General features: G+C 34.5%; 1 protein-coding gene across 7 annotated transcripts in view; it reads right to left on the bottom strand.

The window, feature by feature from the left end:
• Window positions 1-25,422, bottom strand: part of C2CD6 (C2 calcium dependent domain containing 6) — a 118,738-nt gene that overhangs the window by 1,689 nt on the left and 91,627 nt on the right. For all 7 annotated transcript variants that reach the window (XM_074299030.1, XM_074299028.1, XM_074299029.1 and 4 more), the window contains 5 exons: window positions 21,777-22,250; window positions 19,315-19,381; window positions 12,784-12,917; window positions 10,483-10,569; window positions 1,597-9,312 (listed from right to left, as the gene is read on the bottom strand). In XM_074299030.1, the coding sequence (XP_074155131.1) occupies window positions 1,597-9,312; window positions 10,483-10,569; window positions 12,784-12,917; window positions 19,315-19,381; window positions 21,777-22,250 (8,478 nt within the window). The remainder of the gene's footprint in view (window positions 1-1,596; window positions 9,313-10,482; window positions 10,570-12,783; window positions 12,918-19,314; window positions 19,382-21,776; window positions 22,251-25,422) is intronic.

Genomic DNA, 25,422 nt, shown 5'->3' with positions numbered 1-25,422 from the left:
TTTTAAGACATTCTCTACTCACTATTCTTTCATATATATATATATATATATATATATATATATATATATATATATATATATATAAATGCATGTTTATATCTATAGTTTTCCCCTGAATCAACATACATAATAGAAATATACAATACTAAATCACTGAAACTGGGAAAAGTTCTCTTTCTTTACTTTCCTATTTCCTCTCTACCACATGAGCTTGTTATATTGGGAGATTTTCTACCCACTTTAAGCTCTGGTACTGTGTGACTGACCCCAATTCTAGGATCCAGAGCTCTTTTTTTTTTTTTTTTTTTTTTTTTTTTCCCTGAAGCAATCTGTGTTAAGTAACTTGCCCAGGGTCACACAGCTAGGAAGTGTTAAGTGTTGGAGATGAGATTTGAACTCAGATTCTTCTGATTTCAGGGTTGGTGCTCTATCCACTGTGCCACCTACTGGTCCTTCCAGAACTCATTCTTACTCACATTTGCTACTTTTATTTTTTTCCTATGGGAAGATATGCAAGGTAAGACATGAAAATCTGGGTAAGAATTTCTTTTAGGTAAAGTAGTTAAATGTGTTAACTAAACCCCCCAAAAATGTTCCCCAAACTATTTTTCATTTAAGGAGATAATTTACATATAACAAAGAAAAGTTATTCACTTAAGTAAATTATATACTTTTGTATATAATTTACATTAATATACATTAAATTTAGTACTTGAGAATTTTCTCAAAGTCAACTCTTAATTATTCATGTATATAAAGGAAAGCAATTAACATGGATAAATTAAAGTAATCAGTAAATCTCTAAAATGGTTCATTTAGTTCTTTAGCAGAAGTCCAATCATCTCATTTTACAAATAAGGAAGTTATGTCCCAGAGAGACCCCATAAGTGGAAGTAGAGGTGGTGATATTTGAACACAGGCCCCTGCACCCCAAATCCAATACTCATACATTAACAGGCACTTAAAATGCTAGTTGCCTACATGATATGCTGTATTGGACAGAACACACTAAACTAGCCCTAAGTCCAACAATGATTAGCAGTGTGTCTTTGGGTTCAGTGATTTAATCAATCTGAGCTTCAAGTTTCTCATCTATGATTTGATAAACCTGTCCCTGAGGGGTAGTTGTGAGGAGCAAATGATAGCCCAGGAATAATAGTGGGGGGCAGAGAGAAATTAGAACAGACTTTTAAAAATTTTGCAGGTAATCCACAAAATGATTTATGAAAATACAACTAATACAGGGCAATATATCTCACTTGTCTCTACAGATCCAAAGCAAATCTAAATATGTGTTATCACATATAAATGTGTTAACAAGCATTCAAATTCTCATGTTAACACATCTTTGAAAGGAATTTTGTATCTTATTTGTGTAAGATAAGATGATGCTTGACTTTCAGAAAAATGATTTGATTTAGGGAGGGAACAGTCAGTTTAATACATTTTCACACACACACACACACACACACACACACACACACATAAGTGGATACACATACACAAACCTTCATCCATTCCTGGGGAACAAAAAATGAAATATTTACTAATCTTTACTAGAAATGAAAAAAAATAGATCAAGAAAAACATTATTACATGTATATTTCTCTTTCCAGTCCAAGGAAACAGCAGTGTCCTTTGTGGAGATTTCCTTAGTAGTAGTCTTGTGGTAGGTTGTGAGGCTGCTAATATCTTAGCTGTCCTGTAAAGGGGTCGTTTTTGTTTCTCAACATACTCTCTTTCTCGTCGATTTTTAGGCTTTAAGCTTTCTGTTTTTAAGACTTCTGGGAATATAGATGATTTTAAATTGTTAAGTTCTACAATTCTACTATGGTCAAAGGATTGTGGGGTTGGTGAACATTTTTCAGTAGTAGTTTCTTTTGTCTTAACATAAACAGCTTGTAATTCTTTCTGGAATTGTGTAACTGTTAATAGTGGCTTCTTTTTGTTGTTCTCTTTGGACTTCCCATAACAATAATCTTTCAAATTTGATTCTTCCTCATCTTCGGAATTTAAATAAGCATAGGAGTTACCTGATGAGGGCAACTTGTATTTGTATAAATATTCTTTAATTTCTGGTTGGACTTCAGAATTCTGAACACCTGGTATGACTGGCTCAGGTTTTTCCTTGACAGTCACTTTATATATGTTATAATGTTCTTTTTTTTCCAAAGGCTTGATTTTCAAAGTAGCTTTTGAATGGTTTGTTTTGGGTCTATTATACCAGCCATGAAGGTCTTGGAAATCCTCTTCAAAACCAGTTTTTTCTACTTGTGGCAATTGCATTACATTGTAATCTTTTTGTTCTCTTCTTAACACTAATTTTGTTATTCTTTCTGAAGTGTTAAGTAGGAACTCTTGGCTACTTTTTCTTGAAGCTTTTACTCCAGTTAGACCTTGTTTTCCAACTCTTTCTCTAGGGTATTGCCTTTCATCATCTCTCAACACTGACCTTCTTTTAATATTATGCAATGTAATATATTCCCTTTCCAACTTTCTGGCTAGTTCTATATTTGAAATCTTTTCATCATCTTGTGACATATTTCTTGGAAAAGTTTTGTAATTTTGCTTTTCAGAAGGCTTTTCCAGAAATTGATTCAGGCCTCTCAGATCTGAGTTTAAAAATTTTAATGGTCTATCACTAGAATTAATCAAAGACAGGTTTTCATTGAGAGCATGAAATTCTCTTTCTGTGATTAATCCCATATTTGAAAGTCTTTCTATGAAAAGGCTTTGAAGATGTTTGCTTAAATCAGATTTTAGATTTAATAGCTCATTTTCTGAGATAACTAATAAAAGATCTTGTATGGATTGAGTTAGATCTCTGTTTATGTCACTCTCTCCAGAAAAACTCCTTTCTGGATAATCATGTCTTACTTCATATGAAAATGGTGGGACAGTTTTAGTTCTATGTGGAGGCAAGTTTGGGTCTTTTGTGTCCGACTCTCTTTCACTGGTTAATTTGGTTTCTGCATAGTTACTTAGTATATATTGTTCAAGGATTTCACTTAAAAGAGCTCTTAATCTTATTTCTAAATGTTTGTCACCAGATAGAGGGCGATTTGAATTATTCACAGGAGGCGGGCTTTTTGGGGAAGTGTCTGGAAAATCTTTTAAATTATTTTGTCCTTTAGGAAGCTGTTCAGTTTTCATAGAAGTTGGTGATTTTTTTTTATTGTTTACCAAATAAAGTTTCTCAAAGAGTTTTGGTAAATCCCCCTTGGGGAATTTTCCCGATTCTGAAAGGTTTTCTACAAGAAAACTCTGAATGTGTTTGCCTAAATCAGAACTTAGATGGCCTGCTTCTGAGCCTGATAAAAACTCTTCAAAACTGCTACGCTTAGGGGTTGCAGCATGTTTTGCATTTAAATCATCTGATTTACCCATGCTCTTTATTGAATTAGCATCTAATTCCTCCAAGTCATTTTCACCATCTGGAACAAAATAGTTTTGTCTTTTTTTTCCTATCTTTGGCTCTGGAATGTTCTCTGTGGAAAGATTTTTAAAGACATTGGTTGCAAAAGATTTTAAACGGCTTCTATCTGAGTCACTAAGTTTATGCATGATGTAATTACTTGCACTTTCCAAAACAGAATTGAGATCTTTTTCTTCAAAATTCTTTTCTCTATATAATTTCTCTGTCTGAGGTAAATTGTCTTTATCCTGTAGGAACTGGTTTTTTGAATTCTTCAGTGGTAAGTTCCAGTCTTCTTCCATCATTGTAGGTTTTTCTTCAGACAGATTGGTCTCAGTATCTAGCCAGGGATTTTGATAGTCTCCTTTATCTAATTCTATAACACTGACTATGCCAGACTCTAAAGAATCTGAAGGAAATGCATGTAAAAATATGTGCCTCACAAAAGATTTAGGCTTCGACCCATCTACTCCTGAAAGTTTTTCATTAGAGTCTTCACTTGTTGAAGCTAAACCACTGTCCCAAACTGTTAGTGAATTTGGAAAGTCCATCAATGGCATACCATGCTCTAAGTCCAGTTCTGTGATGTTTGGTTCAGAGGAAATTTGTTCTATGAATGCCACATTCTCTGGGCTTTCAAAACTTTCTGCTATACTTAAAACTGAGAAACTGCGTATTACTTCTTCTGAATTTTTCTGAAAATATTCTTCTGGGTGCTTCTTTTTGAAACTATGTTTCCTTCCATTTGAGAAATCTTCCTCTAGTATACTTAGCTGCTCTTCGGGTTCCTCATATGTCAGAGGAATATAGAATTTTTCCACTTTCTCTGTTATTTCTTCTATTTGACTTCCAGAAGATATTTCCATTGGATCATCCTTCAATATTTCTTTTGAAAAGGAATTTAAACTCAAAATTTTCCTTAGGGAAAGATCATTCTGCTCATTATGCAGGATTTTGAGATCATTTTCCAAAGAAGATTTTGAACTTGAACTTGTCTTTCCTGAAAATTCATCTAACTGCTGACTCAGAACACTCTTGATGCCTTTTTTAATAGACTCTGAACTTGAACTTGTCTTTACTGAATGCTCAGTCTTGAGGTCATTCTTGGAAGATTTTGAACTTGAACTTTGATTTTCTAAAAGTTCACACAATTGTTGACCCTGCACAATCTTGAGGTCATTCTTAGAAGATTTTGAATTTGAACTTTTCTTTTCTAAAAGTTCACTCAACTGTTCACCCTGTGCAATCTTGAGGTCACTCTTGGAAGATTTTGAACTGGAACTTTTCTTTTCTAAAAGTTCACACAATTGTTCATTCTGCACAATCTTGAGATCACTCTTGGAAGATTTTGAATTTGAACTTTTCTTTTCTAAAAGTTCACTCACATGTTCATCCTGCCCAGTCTTGAGGTCAGTTTTGGAAGATTTTGAACTTGAACTTTTCTTTTCTAAAAGTTCACACAATTGTTCACCCTGAACAATCTGGGGGTCAGTTTTGGATGACTTTGAACTGGAACTTTTCTTTTCTAAAAGTTCACACAACTGTTCACCCTGTCCAGTCTTGAGATCACTCTTGGAAGATTTTGAACTGGAACTTTTCTTTTCTAAAAGTTCACATAGCAGTTCACTGGGCCCAGTCTTGAGGTCAGTTTTGGAAGATTTTGAACTGGAACTTTTCTTTTCTAAAAGTTCACACAACTGTTCATCCTGTCCGGTCTTGAGATCACTCTTGGAAGATTTTGAACTTGAACTTTTCTTTTCTAAAAGTTCACATAGCAGTTCACCCTGCCCAGTCTTGAGGTCAGTTTTGGAAGATTTTGAACTGGAACTTTTCTTTTCTAAAAGTTCACACAACAGTTCACTCTGTCCAGTCTTGAGATCACTCTTGGAAGATTTTGAACTTGAACTTTTCTTTTCTAAAAGTTCACATAGCAGTTCACCCTGCCCAGTCTTGAGGTCAGTTTTGGAAGATTTTGAACTGGAACTTTTCTTTTCTAAAAGTTCACACAACTGTTCACCCTGTCCGGTCTTGAGATCACTCTTGGAAGATTTTGAACTGGAACTTTTCTTTTCTAAAAGTTCACCCACTTGTTCACCCTGTCCGGTCTTGAGATCACTCTTGGAAGATTTTGAACTGGAACTTTTCTTTTCTAAAAGTTCACCCACTTGTTCACCCTGTCCGGTCTTGAGGTCACTCTTGGAAGGTTTTGAACTGGAACTTTTCTTTTCTAAAAGTTCACCCACTTGTTCACCCTGCCCGGTCTTGAGATCACTCTTGGAAGATTTTGAACTGGAACTTTTCTTTTCTAAAAGTTCACCCACTTGTTCACCCTGTCCGGTCTTGAGATCACTCTTGGAAGATTTTGAACTGGAACTTTTCTTTTCTAAAAGTTCACCCACTTGTTCACCCTGTCCGGTCTTGAGATCACTCTTGGAAGATTTTGAATTTGAACTTTTCTTTTCTAAAAGTTCACCCACTTGTTCACCCTGTCCGGTCTTGAGATCACTCTTGGAAGATTTTGAACTTGAACTTTTCTTTTCTAAAAGTTCACCCACTTGTTCACCCTGCCCGGTCTTGAGGTCACTCTTGGAAGATTTTGAACTTGAACTTTTCTTTTCTAAAAGTTCACCCACTTGTTCACCCTGTCCGGTCTTGAGATCACTCTTGGAAGATTTTGAACTTGAACTTTTCTTTTCTAAAAGTTCACCCACTTGTTCACCCTGCCCGGTCTTGAGGTCAGTTTTGGAAGATTCTGAACTGGAACTTTTCTTTTCTAAAAGTTCACCCACTTGTTCACCCTGCCCGGTCTTGAGGTCAGTTTTGGAAGATTTTGAACTGGAACTTTTCTTTTCTAAAAGTTCACCCACTTGTTCACCCTGTCCAGTCTTGAGATCACTCTTGGAAGATTTTGAACTGGAACTTTTCTCTTCTAAAAGTTCTCCCAATTGTTCACTCTGTCCAATTTTGAGGTCAGTTTCAGAAGAGTTTGAACTGGAACTTGTCTTTTCTAAAAGTTCACATAGCAGTTCACCCTGCCCAGTCTTGAGGTCAGTTTCAGAAGATTTTGAACTTGAACTTTTCTTTTCTAAAAGTTCACATAGCAGTTCACCCTGCCCAGTCTTGAGGTCAGTTTTGGAAGATTCTGAACTTGAACTTTTCTCTTCTAAAAGTTCTCCCGATTGTTCACTGTGTCCAATTTTGAGGTCAATTGCGGAAGAGTTTGAACTGGAACTTGTCTTTTCTAAAAGTTCACATAGCAGTTCACCCTGCCCAGTCTTGAGGTCAGTTTTGGATGATTCTGAACTGGAACTTGTCTCTTCTAAAAGTTCACATAGCAGTTCACCCTGCACAATCTTGAGGTCAGTTTTGGATGGTTTTGAACTGGAACTTGTCTTTTCTAAAAGTTCACCCACTTGTTCATCCTTTACAATCTGGAGGTCAGTTTTGGAAGATTTTAAACTTGAAGTTGTCTTTTCTGAAAGCTCAATTAACTGTTCATTCTGCACAATCTTGAGGTCAGTTTTGGATGGTTTTGAACTGGAACTTGTCTTTTCTAAAAGTTCATCCACCTGTTCACCCTGTCCAGTCTTGAGATCACTCTTGGAAGATTTTGAACTGGAACTTTTCTTTTCTAAAAGTTCACCCACTTGCTCACCCTGTCCAGTCTTGAGATCACTCTTGGAAGATTTTGAACTGGAACTTTTCTTTTCCAAAAGTTCACCCAACTGTTCACTCTGCACAATTTTGAGATCGCTCTTGGAAGATTTTAAGCTTGAACTTTTCTTTTCTAAAAGTTCACATAACAGTTCACCCTGCACAATCTTGAAGTCAGTTTTGGAAGGTTTTGAAATTAAACTTTTCTTTTCTAAATATTCACCCATCTGTTCACTCTGCCCAGTCTTGAGGTCGGTTTTGAAAGATTTTGAACTGGAACTTTTCTTTTCTAAAAGTTCACTTAACTGTTCACCCTGAACAATCTTAAGATCACTCTTGGAAGGTTTTGAAATTAAACTTTTCTTTTCTGAATGTTCACTTGACTGTTCATGTTCACTCTGTACAATCTTGAGGTCACTCTTGGAAGATTTTGAACCTAAAGTTGTCTTTTCTGAAAGCTCATCTAAAGATTCGCTCTGCACAATCTTGAGGTCGTTTTTGGGAGGTTTTGAAATTAAACTTTTCTTTCCTAAATATTCACTTGACTGTTCACTCTGTATACTACTGAGATCACTTTTGTAAGTCTTTGAACCTAAACTTGTCTTTTCTGAAAGCTCACTCAATTGTTCACTCTGCACAATCTTGAGGTCAGTTTTGAGAGGTTTTGAAATTGAACTTTTCTTTCCTAAATGTTCACTCAACTGTTCACTCTGTACAATACTAAGATCACTCTTGTAAGGCTTTGAATCTAAACTTGTCTTTTCTGAATGCTCACCTGACCCTTCACTCTGCATAATTTTGAGGTCAGTTTTGAGAGAAGATTTTGAATCTGAGCTTGTCTTTTCTGAAAGCTCACCCAATTGTTCACTCTGCACAATTCTGAAGTCATTTTTGGAAGATTTCAAACTTTTTTTTTCTAAAAGTTCTCCCAACTGTTCACTCAGTACAATCTTTAGATTACTTTTGGAAGATTTTGAACTTGAACTTTTCTTTTCTAAAAGTTCACCCAACTGTTCACTTTGCATAATCTTGAGGTCACTCTTGAAAGATTTTGAACTTGAGCTTATTTTTCCTGATAGTTCAATCTGTTCACTCTGCACAATTCTGAGATCAGTTTTTGAAAATTTTGAACCTGAACTTATCTTTCCTGAAAGTTCACTCAATTGTTCACTCTGAATAGTCTTGAGGTTTTTGGGGGAAGATTTCAAATCTGAACTTAGCTCTTTTGAAAGTTCACTGAACTGTTCACTCTGTACAAACTTGAAGTCATTTTTGAAAGATTTTGAACTTGAACTTGTCTTTCCTGAAAATACAATTTGTTCACTCTGTACAATCTTGAGATCATTTTTAAAAGATTTTGAACTTGAACTTTTCTTTCCTGAAAGCTCACTCAACGGTTCACTGTTAACATTCTTAATGCCATTTTTGAAAGAAGATTTTGAACTTGAACCTCTTTTTCTTGAAAGCTCACTCAGTTGTTCACTCTGCACAATTTTAAGGTCATTTTTTGAAGATTTTGAACTTGAACTTCTCTTTTCTAAAAGTTCACCCAACTGTTCACTCTGCATAATTTTGAGATCTTTTTTTGAAGATTTTGAACTTTTCTTCCCAGAAAGCTCAAGCTGTTCACTATGCACAATCTTGATTTCATTTTGAGCATTCTCAAATACAGTCTCTAGGCTACCTAATGTTTTATCATCTAAGGTCAGCAAACTCTGGCTTTTCTTTTCTGCCTCAATCTCCCTAAGGATTCCTTGTTTTGAAAATAATTCATCTGAAAGATCCTTCAAGTCATCATTTAAAATTGATTTTAGAACCACTGTTTTTTCTAATTTTTCCAAACTTGGATTAAGCTCCAACAGCTCTGAGAGGAGGTTTTCCTGTTCCTTTCCAACCAAATCTATATCTACAGTAAAGGCTGTTTCTCCTTCAAAACTTTCTAAAGAAATACTTGACAACCTTCTTTCTATCTCTTCAGTGTCAAAAGATTTGATTGTAAAAATGTCAGGAGTTGAGTCCCAGGAAGAATTTTCTGAATTAACCGTTATGCTTGATGAAGTTGGTGCATAAGGAGGGTCTTGATCTTCATGTTCTATAATTTCTGCACTTGATGTATTCTTTTTAACAACTGTACAAACAGGCTCATTTTGAATTCTTTTATGGTCTTCATTAATGGGAATTTCTGTTATATTCCTCAAAAAAGGTTCAAACTTTCCTTTATGAATAAGGATGGGTTTGTTGTACTGTAATATTGAAAACAAAATAAAAACAATAGATAAAACATCACTAAGAAAAATTTAAGCATTTTATATTTTGAATTTAAAAGATATCCTTGCCTAATTTTCATTGAGTACATTTCTGCTTACTGTGCTCAAAAGCATAACCAAGAAAAAGTATAGCTTTTTCAAAATAGAACTTTTAAAAAATTTGGTGGAAAAAATTGACATTTTGATATTTATTTTTTTCCCCTAAGGCTGGGGTTAAGTGACTTGCCCGGGGTCACACAGCTAGGAAGCATTAAGTGTCTGAGACCAGATTTGAACTGGGGTCCTGAATTCAAGGCTGGTGCTCTATCCACTGCACCACCTAGCTGCCCTTTGATATTTTCTTTAGCCCCCTCCCCAGGAGGAAAAAATTGTCCTATGTACATATATATATATATATATATTTCTGATAAACAAATCCATAATTCTAAAAGCATATTTTAAACAAAAAATTCATGACAGAATTTAAAAAATCAATTCCATTAATAATATCATTTGTGATTGATTCAAAAGTCATAGGAACATAAAAATATCCTACATAGCTCAACTCTGATATACAAAATATATTGTTGATAATCTTTTAATATTTCAAAAAGACCAATGTAAAATCATTTGGCATCTGCCCTCAAGGCAAAGTATCAGAAGTAATTGATGTGCTCCACTAAAACCTGCACTAAAATGTGGCACCATGCCATAATGTAGCTTCATTATTTGAACGAGGCTCAAATTCATCTACCAATGATAAGGGAGGGTGCCAAAACTAATTCTGTGATGACAACAATATTTTAACGTTATATCTGTAGGCAATTTAGTAATGGCAATGTATTGCTACTATAATACTGTAACTACTACCAAAAGAGAAATGATGAATCAGTTAAGCATTTACATCATATACCTTGCATGTATTTTAATTTTTCAAAAATATGAACTAAATACATGCTTTAATTTATTTTTAATTTAGTATATCAGTTTTTAGCAATTACATTTTTTCAGTCAATAATTAATATAGTAATCAAACAATAAATAAACCAATAAATTAAGACCTAAATGCTATTTTGACTTTGTATACCTAAAATATGTATATAGATGCACTGGAAAAGATAACAAAATGTAACAATTAATAAGCTAAGATAATAACTTAGGACTTACCCCTTGAAATATTGGAATGCTTTCAGGGCGTGCTGGTATAAAAGTGAAGTCCTCCAAATCCTCCATATATGTATTTCTAATAATAATCTTGAAAAAAAGAAGTTCCAGTTTTGACTACAGAATTCCTCCCAGAGATCATTGAATTCTGTTATGATAACTGTACTTCATTCATAGTTAAAAGGATTATTTTAAGAATATTTTTCACATTAAACTTCAACATGGCATGTTTTTTCCAATTATCAAAATCTTTATCAGTACAATGATACTTACAGTTCAGCCTTCTTTGACATTTTAGTTTAAATTTTCCTATTTAGTTGGTAATCTCAAATCATTTACAAAGGAAAAGGCTATGAAAGAAAGAAAGAAAGAAAGAAAGAAAGAAAGAAAGAAAGAAAGAAAGAAAGAAAGAAAGAAAAGAAAAGAAAAGAAAAACAGCACACCAATTCAAGAAAAAGCAAAGAAGAGAAAAAAATGTCTGGACACAATGCAATGTGACTAAACTTAACTGAAAAATGATATTGATGTGACAGACATTATGCTAAGATGGGTTTTTCAATGATTTGACTCACGATGGAGAAAATGGGAAAGTTGAAACAACCTTAAAATTTTTTTAGTTTATTCCCATTATGTTATTAAGTTAAGATTATGAGAACTGTCACAATAGTTGTTAGGTAGATTGAAGTTATCTAGCATATTCAATATATATCCATGGTGCCAGTCCACATGTGGAAAAACACACTTCTTGTTAGTATAACATACATTATTTTTTTCAGAGCACTTTCCAATTTACTATCTTATTATATATTATTTTAGCATTGGGTGGAGGTTAATCAAATTGGCAATACATTTAGGTTAATTGGGCAACAACAATAGCTTAGGCTCATCCTTTATGATTTGCAGAGCACTTTCCTCACAGCAATTCTCTGAAGTAGATAGTGCAAGTATTATTATCCCTATCCTACTATAGAGGAAATTGTGTCTCTCAGACATGAAGCAACTTGCTCAGGGTCACACAAGCTAGAATTTGAAATGGGATTCCTGGTCAGATCTTCCAACTATAAATTCAGCACTCATTCTTCTACACTATGGTGGTTCTCCAATTAATATTGAGTTAGGTGGCGCAGTGGATAGATAGCGCCAGCCCTGAATCCAGGAGGACCCAAGTTCAAATGTGGTCTCAGACACTTACCACTTCCTAGCTGTGTGACCCTAGGCAAGTCACTTAACCCCAGCCTCAAAAAAAAAAAAAAAAAAATCAAATTTTATTTCACTAGTATTAAACAACTGATAATATGTATGACCTTAACAATACCTAAATAAAATCCTGACTCTTTAATTTGGCATTCCAGATGGAATGACCTACTTGTCTTTATCCTAGCCTCATATTTCCACTTCTCATCATAGGGGTTCTATGATAGACCAGCCCCAAGCAGAGTTAATAAAATGATCATAGCTTCCCATTTGGCACAAATTAGCCTTTTGGCCACTCTATCTCTTACCACTTTATCTTAGTTCTTTCGAGCAGCTGGGATTTGCCTTATTTCTGATAAGCAAACCTTGCCCTTATGCCCAAGTTTTGGTAATTGGGTTGTTGTATTATTTTTCCATGTTTAAGTTATTCCTTGGTTTTCTGTAGGTAAATTTTGTGAAGTATTTCTAAATAGATTAGTTTTGGCTTCATCAGTTGTTTCATTCATCTTTGTTATTTTAAAAATAAAGTCCTATGCTTTAAACAGCAAGTATGGTTAAAGATGGACTAAAAGGATGTATTCATGTCTGTACACATAGGAGTGTGCGTATAGGGATAGGGGAAGTATGAGGAGCAGTAGTCAAAGTGCTTTGTAATCTTGCTATCCTAAGTTAATGATTTGAAGAATTCATCTTTATTTCTTTCTCCCTTCTCCACTCCATCCCCTTTCTTTTTCTCCTCTTTTGCGTTCTTCAACACCACAAAAATGGCAATAATGGCTACCAACCTGATTTCTTGGGTATTCTATTCTGCATCTTATATGAGTATCCTATATTTCCTAACACATACAAGTGTAGTATGTGATACATAGAATACATACAACAAACAATTTTTGTACTACATACATTTAGTGATTTATTATAATTATTAGGCAATACTTATTAAATCTGCAAATAAACAACAGATGCTTACTAAATTTATTTTATTTATACATTCCTTTGAAAGGTTTTGAGGACGACCTTTGCTATGGCAGATCACCTGTAGTAAACATTAAGTCAAACTAAATTTTAAAGATTAAATAAACTAGTAGGATTACTGATTCCCCCATTTACCTCATTCTCTTCATCTGTTTCAATATTCTCAGTTTCAGTCTTCTCATCTACCCCTTCCTTGTTCTTTTCCTTTTTCTCAATCTTGTCTTTATCTCTATCCAGGCTAATATGTTCTTCAATTTTTAGCACGTCATCTAGGAAAGAAAAATAATTAGCCAACTATAGTTGTGGTAACATGTCTTACAGCAGCTGTGAGAAGTACTGTCATATAACAGAAAGTACATTGGATCCATACTCAGAATCTGACTACTTCATATCCCTGTAACTGAATTTGTACAGCATATATAGGAATTATAGAAAAGACTTATATGGATGGGATTCTGTATGAATATACAAACATGCATGCATGAAAAAATATATAATACATATATGTCATTCTTCAAGTATGCAGTTTGTATATATGTACACATACATGTACATACATGTGTGTGTATATATGTGCATTGTATGGTATATACATGTCATCTTTCTAATTCTTATATACATACTATGAAACAATAGATAACCAGGACTATGTCATTTTTGGTCTTGTATTCATGATAATTGGCACAATGCCTTCTTGCTCAGAGTAGGTACTAAATGTTAACTGAATAGTTTTTTTCCCCCTTAGGGAGGATTCAAAATACATAGAAATAAATATTTTTTTAATTTTATTTATAAATTTTTGACAGTATATATGCATGAGTAATTTTTTATAACATTATCCCTTGTATTCATTTTTCCAAATTATCCCCTCCCTCTCTCTACTCCCTCCCCTTGATGACAGGCAATCCCATATATTATCCATGTGTTACAATATAACCTAGATACAATATATGTGTGTAAATACCATTTTCTTGTTGCACATTAAGTATTAGATTCCGAAGGTATAAGTAACCTGGGTAGATAGACAGTAGTGCTAACAATTTACATTCACTTCCCAGTATTCCTTCTCTGGGTGTAGTTATTTCTGTCCATCATTGATCAACGGGAAGTGAGTTGGATCTTCTTTATGTTGAGGATATCCACTTCCATCAGAATACATCTTCATACAACATTGAAGTGTACAGCGATCTTCTGGTCTATTCATTTCACACAGCATCAGTTGATGTAAGTCTCTCCAAGCCTCTCTGTATTCCTCCTGCTGGTCATTTCTTACAGAGCAATAATATTCCATAACCTTCATATACCATAATTTACCCAAACATTCTCCAATTGATGGACATCCATTCAACTTCCAGTTTCTAGCCACTACAAAAAGAGCTGCCACAAACATTTTGGGACATACAGGTCCCTTTCCCCTCCTCAGTATTTCTTTGGGATATAAGCCCAATAGCAGCAATACTGGATCAAAGGGTATGCACAGTTTGATACTTTTTGGGCATAGTTCCAAATATAGCAATAAATATTTCAAAAAAAACATATATAATAGAAATTATATTCACTGAGGGTCTACCTTTTTCTTTGCTTCCTGGTAGGTTATTCTTTTGTTTTCTGCTGCATACTTTTTATTCTTTTGTTCCCCCTTTCATCCCTCCCACCAAGCAGGCTATAGTTAAGTATGGGCACATGTGTGCACACATATACAACACAATTTTGCTGGATGTGTAATTTTTAGCTGCAAACAGTTCTTTTGATTGCTGGCATATATTATTCCAAGGCCTGTGGACTTCTATTATGGCTGTTGATAAATCCTGTATAATTCTAATTGTAGCTCCAGCGTAATTGAAGTTTGTTTTCTTGCAAAATTTGTCTTTGATTTGGGGTTTTTGAAATTTGGCAATAATATTCCTATGTGTTTTCCCACAAAGGATCTCAGTGGTGAATGGTTCATTTTTCTATTTATACTTTCCCTTCCTGTTATTATCACTCCAGGACAATTTTATTTCTTGCCTTATTGTGTCAAGATTCCTTTTTTGGTCACTGCTTTCATGTAGTCCAGTTATTCTTATGTTTTCTCTTCTTCATCTGTTATCCAGATCTGTTGTTTCACAGTCTGCTCTGTTTTTTCATTCTTTATATTTTTTATTTCTTGGTGTCTTATACCTTCCTCTCGCCCAATTCTAATTTTCAAAGAATTATTTTCTCCTTTTCTAGTTAACTTTTTTCTGTAATTTTGCTTTTCTTGGATGGTCTTTTAAAAAGTTTTCCCCTTAATCTCTCTCATTTGATTTTTGACATTTTTTAAAATTCTTCTATAAATTCTGAGCAGGGAGCCATTTGATGTTATTCTTTAGGGGCAGAAGAGGCTTTTTTTATTTCACCATCCTCCTCTGAAGATGAACCCTGGTCTTCCCTATTCCCACAGTAAGTTTCTATGTTTAAGTTTTTTCTTCTTTGCCTGTTCATTGAAAAATAATAGTAACTATTAGTATATAAGCACCTCTAATCCTGGGGTGGGGGAAATGATGCCTTTGGTTCTGACCTCATGGAACCCTAAACCAAGAGCTTCAGCCTCCCACAAGTGCTAACAGGCAGCAGCATCCCTGTCCCATTGCTTCTGTACTCACAGGCTGTACTGGTTCCTTCTCACCCAAGGCTAAGTCTCTGCAACCCAGCTAGGCCTCGGCTTTCCTAATCAGAAAATGTTCCCTGGACCCAGACTCCCACACTCCATGCTGTCTGGGAGATGAAAGAGTCTATGGTTCAGGCTGAGGCTCCAGCCAAACCTAACTAGCCCCAAGGTTTTCCTCTTGCAGTTTCAGTGGAGCTAGCTAGTTGTTTGCACTTCACATTGGTTAATTCCTGTTCTGGAATTCTTGGCTTATTGCTTATTGCAGGTAGACTCCTGTTCTACCCCAAGTTTTACTTGTTTTTCAGCAGTCTATGTTTGTTCTGAAGCACAAATTTGTTCTGTTTTGGGGGGAAATGTGGAGACTTGAAATTTTCTGACATACTCCACCATCTTCCCAGAATCCTCCTGAATAAATTTATTTCCAAAAACTTTGTTGGCTATTGATGTTTTTAAAGGCAAGGAGCAAATTTAATTTTGTTAAGTATTAATTTTTTAGTATCCAACATGGTGTCATGTAACTAGTCACTTATTATATGGCTTTTAATAATATAGATGGTTAAGGGGAAGTGAGGTAAGAAGGCATGGGAAAGGGTTATTATAAAAAAATACAGAAAGAAGTGGAGATATAAGTGGCTATCATTGCTTGTATTTTTATAAAACATTACATATATATGTATTTATTTATGTAAGTATATATACATGCACATATAGACAGAGAGATAAATGATAGGTAGACAGATAGATAATCCTTTGCTTATAATCTTAAATCATTAACCTGCAGAATCTGGAGCTGAAAAAAACACTTTACAAAAAATAAAAAAAAAAAAGATTACTCTTTTCTGGTGATCTGACAGTTGCTGCTTCTTCAGCTGTTGCACATATTTTAAGCTGTATTTCAGTTTATCTTTAAAATTAGGTTTCTGCCTATCCTGCTTGCAGTAACCTCATTTTAGATGAAGCTAAATAACTATTTTGGTATCCTGCTATCTTTCACAAATATTCAAATAGAATATGAAGTGGCATTGTTTGAAAACTGTTAAGACCATGAATTCATAGAATATGAAACCTTATTAATAATTATCTTGTTTTGTTTTCAAATTTTTGTTTATTGTAGCTTTAATTTTTAATTGAAGATAATTTTAATGTCGATCCACCAAAATAGAAACCATTAGCTTCTCAATATATAAAAAAATAGCAGACCCCCGAACACCCAGAAACTCACAGAGCAAAGAATCTCTAAGAATAAAGTTAGTTATATATTGGATTACTTGCCATCTAGGAGAGTGGGGGGGAAGGGAAAAAAATTTGGAACATAAGGTTTTGCAAGAGTCCATGTTGAAAAATTACCCAAAATTGAAAAATATGTTTTAAAAATAAAAAGCTTGAATAAGAAAAAAAAAGAATGGAGTTAATTTTTGGAAAGTAAGTGAATGCCTATCAGTTGGAGAATGGCTGAATAAGTTATGATATATGGATGTTATGGAATATTATTGTTCTGTAAGAAACGATCAGCAGGATGATTTCAGAGAGGTCTGGAGAGACTTACATGAACTGATGCTAAGTGAAGTGAGCAGAACCAGGAGATCATTATATATGGCAACAACAAGATTATATGATGATCAATTCTAATGGATGTGACTCTTTTCAACAATGAGATGAGTCAGGCCAATTTCAATGGTCTTGTGATGAAGAGAGCCATCTGTACCCAGAGAGAGGACCGTGGGAACTGAGTGTGGATCACAATATAACAAACATTTTCACTCTTTTTGTTATTTGCTTGAATTTTGTTTTCTCTTTTTTTTCCTCTTTGCTCTGATGCTCTGATTTTTCTTCTGAAGCACAATAATTGTATAACTATATGTATATATATGTATATATATATATATATATATACATATATATACTAGATTTAACATTTTTAACATGTTTAACATATATTAGATTATTGCCATCTAGAGGAGGGGGTGAGGGGAAGGAGGGGAAATTTGGAATACAAGGTTTTGCAAGAGTCATTGTTGGAAAATTATCTGTGTATATGTTTTGAAAATAAAAAAGCTTTGATTAAAAAAAAGGAGTTAGTTTTGAGACTCATGTTTTCAAATAGCTGTACACAAATGCAAAAAGTATAGCTAAAAAGCAAGATTAATTAGAAATTCTAATGCAAGGAAACAAATTTAACCTCATGAGTAGCATTGAAACTTGGAAAAGGAATCACAAAACTGCAATATGGCTATGAAAAGCTCTAATTCAAAAGAAACTCTTTTTTTCTCCTGAAAAAGCTGATTACATTCATTGCCTCCACTTTCTCTCTTTATCATTCCATTCTCCATTATTCAACCCTTTGCAGTCTGGTTTCTTTTATCACTGAAATTAACAATCTTTTAATTACAAAACCTATCTTTCCTGAGTCTTAATTTTTCTTGACTTATCTATCCCAATAAGTGAATTCTGGCAGTTTCCTATTGTATCTAGGATAAAATATAGACCTCTGTGTTTAGGTTTTAAAAACCCTACACAATCTGGCCCAAACTATAGCTTTCTTCTCACAGGACATTTTCATAAAAAGGTTTAAGTTGAATTGTATGTGTTTGTCAGACACATAGAATAGCTAGGAATTCTTTGTCAGGCATGGGTTGGACTTTTGAATTCCTTTCCAATTTTTCTTTGATTCTATCAGTAGGATGTGGTTGATTCTAGGTGAAGATAAAAGTATGAGGAAGGAAAATGAGGCTGGGAAAAGTGGTTTTCACTTCAGAAGGCAGCAATTTTGGATTAGAGAGATCAGAGCAGTTTAGGTTTGAATTTGTTTGCAATAGGACTAAGGAAGTAGTTGGGAGCCTTAATCTTCAAAGCCTTAGGATAATGAAGAACTATTTTGATGACAGTGGATCTACATAGGGTAGATGTAGCTACAGATGCTCTTAGAAACTTTTTTTTCTTTTGGATCTCTGAACCCTTCTTTTTTAAAGACATCCTTTAAACCAAAACCACTCTGACTCTCACAGATTGACCAATAAGTCTCAGGCCAAGCCCCAGGTAGTCTCTGGGTCCCAATTGACTCAGATTGAAAGTAAACTGCAATCATTTCTGTTTTGGCCAGAAACCCTGAGGGTCTTCCCCCACCAGATTTAATTTTTTTTGACTAGGTGAAAGAAATTATTCTTTGCTTCAACTGCTACCCAGCCTTAATCACTGAATTGGTGCAGCCTCAGAAGACCTGTTGAAGACCTTAGTTTTAAAAGGCCAAGGTCTCCAACTGCATCCAGAGCCATCTCTAGTTGTCTCAATCTATATTTTGCCACTGACCCCAGGTGGCTCTGGAGTGGGAAGTGGGACAGGTGACCTTGCCCAGCCCTTCTTCACTGAAATCCAGCTAGCTTGTATATCAAAGTATCACCTTCCTGACATCATGGTCCTCCTTGTAAAGGAAAGACAAACATATCAAGAATAACACATTCATAATACCTCCTTGTATCCCCTTGATTCACTGAACAGCACATCTGGAAACACAAATTTTTTCCATGGCATTTTCTTACTTTTCACCTACCTAGAACCTTATGCTCAACAACTTTTCAATAGGTTAAACAATATAGCTAGTTTGCTTGTATTTCAAATTCGATTTCATAAAGTCACAGAGCAGTGTAAAATGTTAAGACATCTGTCTATTTCTCCTACTATTTGATTTTTTTTTTGTTGATGTTGAGGCAATTGGGGTTAAGTAACTTGCCCAGGGTCACACAGCTAGGAGGTGTTAAAGAGTCTGAGGTCACATTTGAACTCAGGTCCTCCTAACTTCAGAGCCAGTACTTTATCCCCTGCACCACCTAGCTGCCCCTACTGTTTGATTTTTCAAACATTATATAAGACTTATAATTTAATATGATAGACAAAACTTCTGATTCTGAACTCAAAACTAAACAAGAAAGCTTATGTCTTGAATTCCGATTTCAGGTTTTACCAGGACAATTATTTTAATATTATAAAATAATTTAAATATTTATAATCTGTTAAGTATTGAAATATTAATAATCATGTACCTGTTTTTGAGGGTAATTCTACACCTTCATCTGAAATATTAAAGGAAACATGTCGAGGAAGAGACATCTGAAGCAGACAAGAAAAGTAAACAGGGATATATCATTATTATTTCATTTTTGTCAACTTAGCATTATTCTATGCCTGAAAACTTTTTAAAAAGCTTACATAAAGGTAAAAATTAAATTAAAATTTAACTGCTTTATTTGATAGGGCCAGCACACTAGAGCAAAATAGGGAATTAGGAGATCTTTGTTAGGGAAGGTTATAGAAAAAAAAGTGATGCTGCCTTTTGGATCAGAAACATACAACCATTCTCCAAATCCTAGAGAAGAATTTAACTGAAAGAAGGAAAAAAAAAAAAGGGAATGGCATTATGGAAAGCATTTATCATAACAGACCTCTGAACCATGAAAAAATGAATAAGGTCTTTCTATCAGAGCAGCTTAAGTTCACATTTGCTAACACTGCCAAGATTTTGATTTTGATTTTATTTATTTCCCCCCTCAATGCTATTTTTTCCAATTACATGTAAAGATAGTTTTCAACTTTCATGTAAGATTTTTGAGTTCTAAATTTTTTCTTTCTCCTTCCCTTACCTCTCCACTTCCTCAAGACAGCAAGCAATCTGATATAGGTTATACATGAACAATTACTTTAAACATATTTGCCCATTAGCCTTGTAAAATAAAAAGCAGAATAAAAGGGAAAAAACTTTAGACTTTAAAGACTTTTAGACTTTAAAAACTTTTAGAAAAGTTTTTTTAGAAAAGACTTTTAGAAAAGACTTTAAAACCCTATATAAATGGAGCTATTCCCAAAAAAGTAAGGATAAAGATATTTTTTTAATGATAAATAGTATTTTTCCTGAATGGGAAATGGGAATGTACCCACAAATAAAGTTTAATCAAATCAATAAAGAGAAATGTTTTAAAAACAGTTTCAGTTTATAAGACAAAAAAATGTCAACGGGATTGTACGCTACCAGACCATAAACTTGGGAACATATTTCCTCAAACATTCCCTTTTTTCAGATTCTCTAGCCACCTTCTTCCAGTCACCTTAGCAATGCTCTCTACTCACAGTTACCATCTTAGTTCAAGACCTCATTGCCTCACCTAATTAATTTAATAGCTTCCTAATTATTGGTTTCCCTAGCTTCAAGCATCTCAGCATTCCCTTGGAGCCTGGGAGATCCTGATCTTTGAAATCAGAAAAGAGGACACAATCTCTTAAGAATGATCATCTTAAAGGGAACAGTTCCCTTCCCCCTTCACATGGAGTAATGAAAATTAAATTGAAGAAATGAAACTTAAAATTAGAAAAATGAAACCTATGGGAGGCTAGGACCCACAAGGCCATCAAAGAATATAATCAGGATGGAGGTTTTAGATTTGAACAGGAGCCCTCTGGACTTTCCACCCTTCGCCCTTCCCCCTCCAATCCCCCACCTTCCCCACCTTCTCTTTCCCTCAAAGAATGCAAGAATGTTAAGCTCTTGGGGAGCATACAGAGGCTTTTATAATCAGGGCTGGGAGGTCTTAGATTTAAAAAGGTAACTTCTGGACTTTGCCCTTTATTTCTCCTTAAGAATGTAAGCTCTTGAGGGCAGCTGGCTGTGGATAGAGCACCAGCCCTGAAGTCATTAGAACCTTAGTTCAAATTTGACCTCAGACACTTAACACTTCCTGGGCAAGTCATTTAACCCCAATTGCCTCAGGAAAAAAAAAATGTTAAGCTCCTTAGGGGCTGTGATTGGCTATGTGATGAGGGGGTGAAGATTCCCATTCCGTAATTTCTATAACATCCAATTAATAAGGAATTAAGGGAGCGACTTGTGCTTCAGGATAGGAAATAAAATACTATCTCTGAGTTTTCAAAAGTGTGCCTACTAGTCTGGGTGTCCATTCTTGCAAAAATGTAAAAAAAAAAAAAAAAATCTTTCCTCCATTCATTAGTAAGTCAATGAGGTTCTTGGTAAGGTATTTTGTTTCTTATAGATGAAAATGAGTAAGCAATATATTTGCCATTTTGAAGTAGGTGTTATACCAGTTCAGATCTACAGTGTCATTCATACTCATTTTCATTTTAAATTATAAACTTACACCCTGTAAATACAGAAAAAGTGCTTCCCCCAAAATAGTACTTATAAGAAAACTTGTTTCTTATAAACACCTCATTTCCAAGCTTCTCTACACATCCATAACTTTTCCTCTCATTTTTCCTGAAATTTAGTTGAATTTACAATTTTGCAAGAAACATTATTTTAACATATGATAGAAATAAATCACTTTGCCATTGTTTTAACTTGACTTCAATAGGATCAGAATGTGAGAGTCTAAAAAATATATGCCTTAAAAATATAAATGCTTTTTTTTATAATTGAAGAGTTTATTTTTGTAATTGTTTTAGTAAATTGTTGTTTCTGTTAAATAGATTGCAATCCTAATGTGAACACAGATACCTTCATGACTGATTCAATGTCTTCTTCTAGATCCTGAAGAAGTTCTGAGCTCCTTTTGCTTTCTTGCCTCATGGAGTCTGCACCAGATTCATCTATGCTTTTCTTTTTTCTATCCGGGCTTAAAATGATACTTTTCAACTTTGTTTCTGATTGAATGGAGTCCGTTTTTTCTGAGTCTGTTTGGCTCTGTTTTGGCTCCACATCTAGTGAAGCTGAAGCTGATATTTCTTTTTCTTCCATTTCTTCTTCAGGTTCAATGTTTTCAAGTACTAGCTCATCATCTCTTCTATCTATAGATTCTACAGAAATATCTTTCTCTTTTAATGAAACAGGAGTTAAAGGGGTACTTTCCTCAAGAGGAAGGCTTTCATTTTTAATTTCAGCATCTTCTTGAATAATCAAAGATGAATCTGAAGGCTCCGCTTCCTTTTCTACCAGTGGAGGGCTCTTAACTTCAGGTGTATTGACAGGCAACTAGGAAGAATTGAATGAAACTACTTAATACTCACTGGTAATTAACAAATATCAAAAATATTATTATTCATACCCTTTAACATAAGAAATATTCCTATTATTAAATATTTATAATTATTGTGCTAAATGAGAAGAATCAGTTGTATAAAGGCATAAGGTGACTGATAGGGTACAGCTTCTAGGGAAAAATGTAGCAGATAATCCTGAGGTCCTCTAACCTTAAGTGCTATTATTCTAACAATCTGTCAAAAATCCTAAAGTATCTGGACCTTAGGAATACTGTAGTTTAGTCCTACAAACATTCCTGTCAGATAGACAATTATTGGTCAGTGACAACCAAGTTCTTGAGACAATACTGAATAGACCATCCCTCACACCTACCTATAAGCCATAAAATTAGCAAGTAAGTGACATGAAGTTCTGATTTAACTTTGTCCTATAAATGTATTCTTTCTTCTGGTTCCTTTTGGAATTTAGCCCACTTCAATTGGCATTAAAATTATAATAAACTTTGCCCCCTGACTTGAAGATAGGTTCAAGCCTGCAAATTCTTTTGAAACACCTCAAAATACTGATCTGCAACTCCAACTTTTTAGAATCTCCTTTTGAATCCCAACAGTGACTATTCTCCATTAGTCTGATCTCCCATCTGTCCCTTCCCCACAAAAGGGATCATGCTACTTCAAATAACTTTAATTTTCATATATGGTTCTACAGATTCTAAAAGATAAAAATTAATCAATTCCTTTGGTCAGGCACAATACAGAAAAACAAATATCATCCTCCAATTTATGTAAATACTTTTGAATGGATGCTCTTTAGCCAGATGGAAAGCTTCACTCTAGCTGGGATGACCATGTTTTTTTTCTTTCTTCCTCCTCCTCCTGGCCAGGTCCCATCTGCACTTACACCTCCAACAGCAATTCCTTCCCTTCTTACTAGTATGGTATCAGCTACTAGGAGGGCATCATCCCAAACATCCCATTTCCTTTACTTCAAAGGTTCTATTTTATTCAGATAGCCTCCCTCACTCCCCAAACTCCATTTTGAGATGGCCTGACTTGGTTTTACTTTTAATCTAATACAATTGTTTCTGTGCTTTGTGCACAAAGCAACAAAAGAGAATATAGATAGTGCTTTGCATCTCTGAAACAACTATATAGATATTAGCAGCTCTTTGCATTTTTGTGAGGCCCTGCAGTCTTTCCTTAGAGAATTTAAATGAAAAGAAATATGGGACTTGGGGGGAAGAGCTGGGGTGGAGCCTTTCTGTCTCATTTCCCTAACTTTACTAGTAATTAAAAACCTTTTTTAAAAAACCCTCAAAACAGTTGTGTACTGGCTTCAAGGAACAATCAGGAGAGAAGTAGGGAGATTGTTTTGTTCTACAGTTGGACCTGGGAATAGAGTCACCCTGGTTGGAAGCAACAGCTGTTGGCTGTAGAAAAGGAAGTGGACAAGCCTGGGAAGAAAAGGAAAATGGTGGTGGGAAGTTGGCCTAGGATTTGGGTGATGATGCTCAGTAGTGGGGTGGGCCCAAGCCCCTACAGTCACTTGCCCCAAACTCCCTTAATGCTTTCCACCCCCAGAATCCTTTTCATGCTTCCCTTTACACCCAACCCCTTCCCCCATGTCTCATCCCCATAATTCGAATCCCTGTCCCTGGCCATGCTCTTTAGCCGAGGGAAGGAGGACTGGGTGGGGAGTGTGGCAGAGGCCATGACATAAGAGGCCCCTGTAGAAGTAGAAGAATTATGCTCCTCGCTCCCATTTTGAAGCATTTATTGATATTGATCAATTACATCATGGATTAAAATAGATTTTTATGACTGGCCTGGGAATCGAATCACTATGCATAATTTTTTTCAATAGAGAAATCTTATTGCACTTTTGAATAATCAAATAACAAATGGAACATAATCCTCCGAAAGTTAAAAATGAATTTTTTAAGTCTTTCTCAGATAAGGGGAATACCTTACTTTGTGAAATATAGTTTAACAGACAACTATTAAGTGAAATTTCTGACAAATCCTATTTTTCTATTGATTTTCATTATAAAATTAGAATATTGTTTTTATGGGATAAATCCTCCAATAAATTATAAGGAAAACTTTTGGTGAGGAGGAAGCTAAGAAGTTGATTAGTTATGTGATACGCTATTTTCTACTAACTGTACTTAGGAAGACTTTTGCAATTATTTCTGAACTACTTCTCTTATGTTTTTAATGATCTAATTTCAAATCTTAACTTTCCCAAAGATCAAGAATCTCAAAATTGTAATTCAATGGATGCCACATACAAGGTTTTAACTTCAAGATTTCTTATTCTAGAAAACAAATAGCCTGCATTTTTATTAATTTTTAAATTTGAAATTCTGTAAAAAAGAATTTTTAATTCAAAGATCCTTATATAATAAAATACACCAATGCACACTTTCCACAGAGATATGTAAAATAAATTTTATTTATATGATACAATTTGTTTGCCTCAAAGTAGGAGTCTGAACCTACTTATCGAACCTCATTAAGTTTTCTAGATGTCCCTTTATTTCCTTAGTCACTTAAGAGTATATTTATTAATAATTTTTCCTTCCTCCCCTAAATTTTTTCTTTTTATTTCTTTTCTGTTTCTCCGCTTCCTATCTCTGGTTTGAAAATCTAGTTTTTCAAGATATAAAACCTTATTTTTGGAAGTTGCCCTTTCAAAGACACAATGATCTAATGATCTTGCCCACTGCAGTGATATATAACTTCACTTAAAAAAAAAACTTCTTTTAGCATCTACCCTTCCAGATCTACTCTCTTCTGCTTAAAGATCAGCACCACCTATTGACAGAAGATATTTTATACAAAGAAAAATGAGAATTACATTTAACTTGGTCAAAACCATATAAATACACACAACTCGTATAAAATGCAGGATTTATGGTTATATAGTTAAAACTCATGAAATGTGTTGTTTTTAATATTCATTTACAAATATATTTGCGCCCAACATAAGTTCATTCCTGTCTTCAGCCCTGTGACAAAGGTATCTGGAAATTGCTAAAGTTGCTATATTATAATGGGGTCTACAAAAAAAATAGCAATAGAAAAGGATTGAGTTAGAATTCCCAGTTTGCTCTTCAGAACCCCAAATATATGTTTGAAAAGGATTTCATAAGGGTCCTTAG

This window comes from Sminthopsis crassicaudata, chromosome 3 (genome assembly GCF_048593235.1).
Source record: "Sminthopsis crassicaudata isolate SCR6 chromosome 3, ASM4859323v1, whole genome shotgun sequence".
In the NCBI taxonomy this organism is placed as follows: domain Eukaryota; kingdom Metazoa; phylum Chordata; class Mammalia; order Dasyuromorphia; family Dasyuridae; genus Sminthopsis; species Sminthopsis crassicaudata.
The sequence above is the reverse complement of the archived record's forward strand: the minus strand, read 5'-3'. Positions and strand labels throughout refer to the sequence as shown.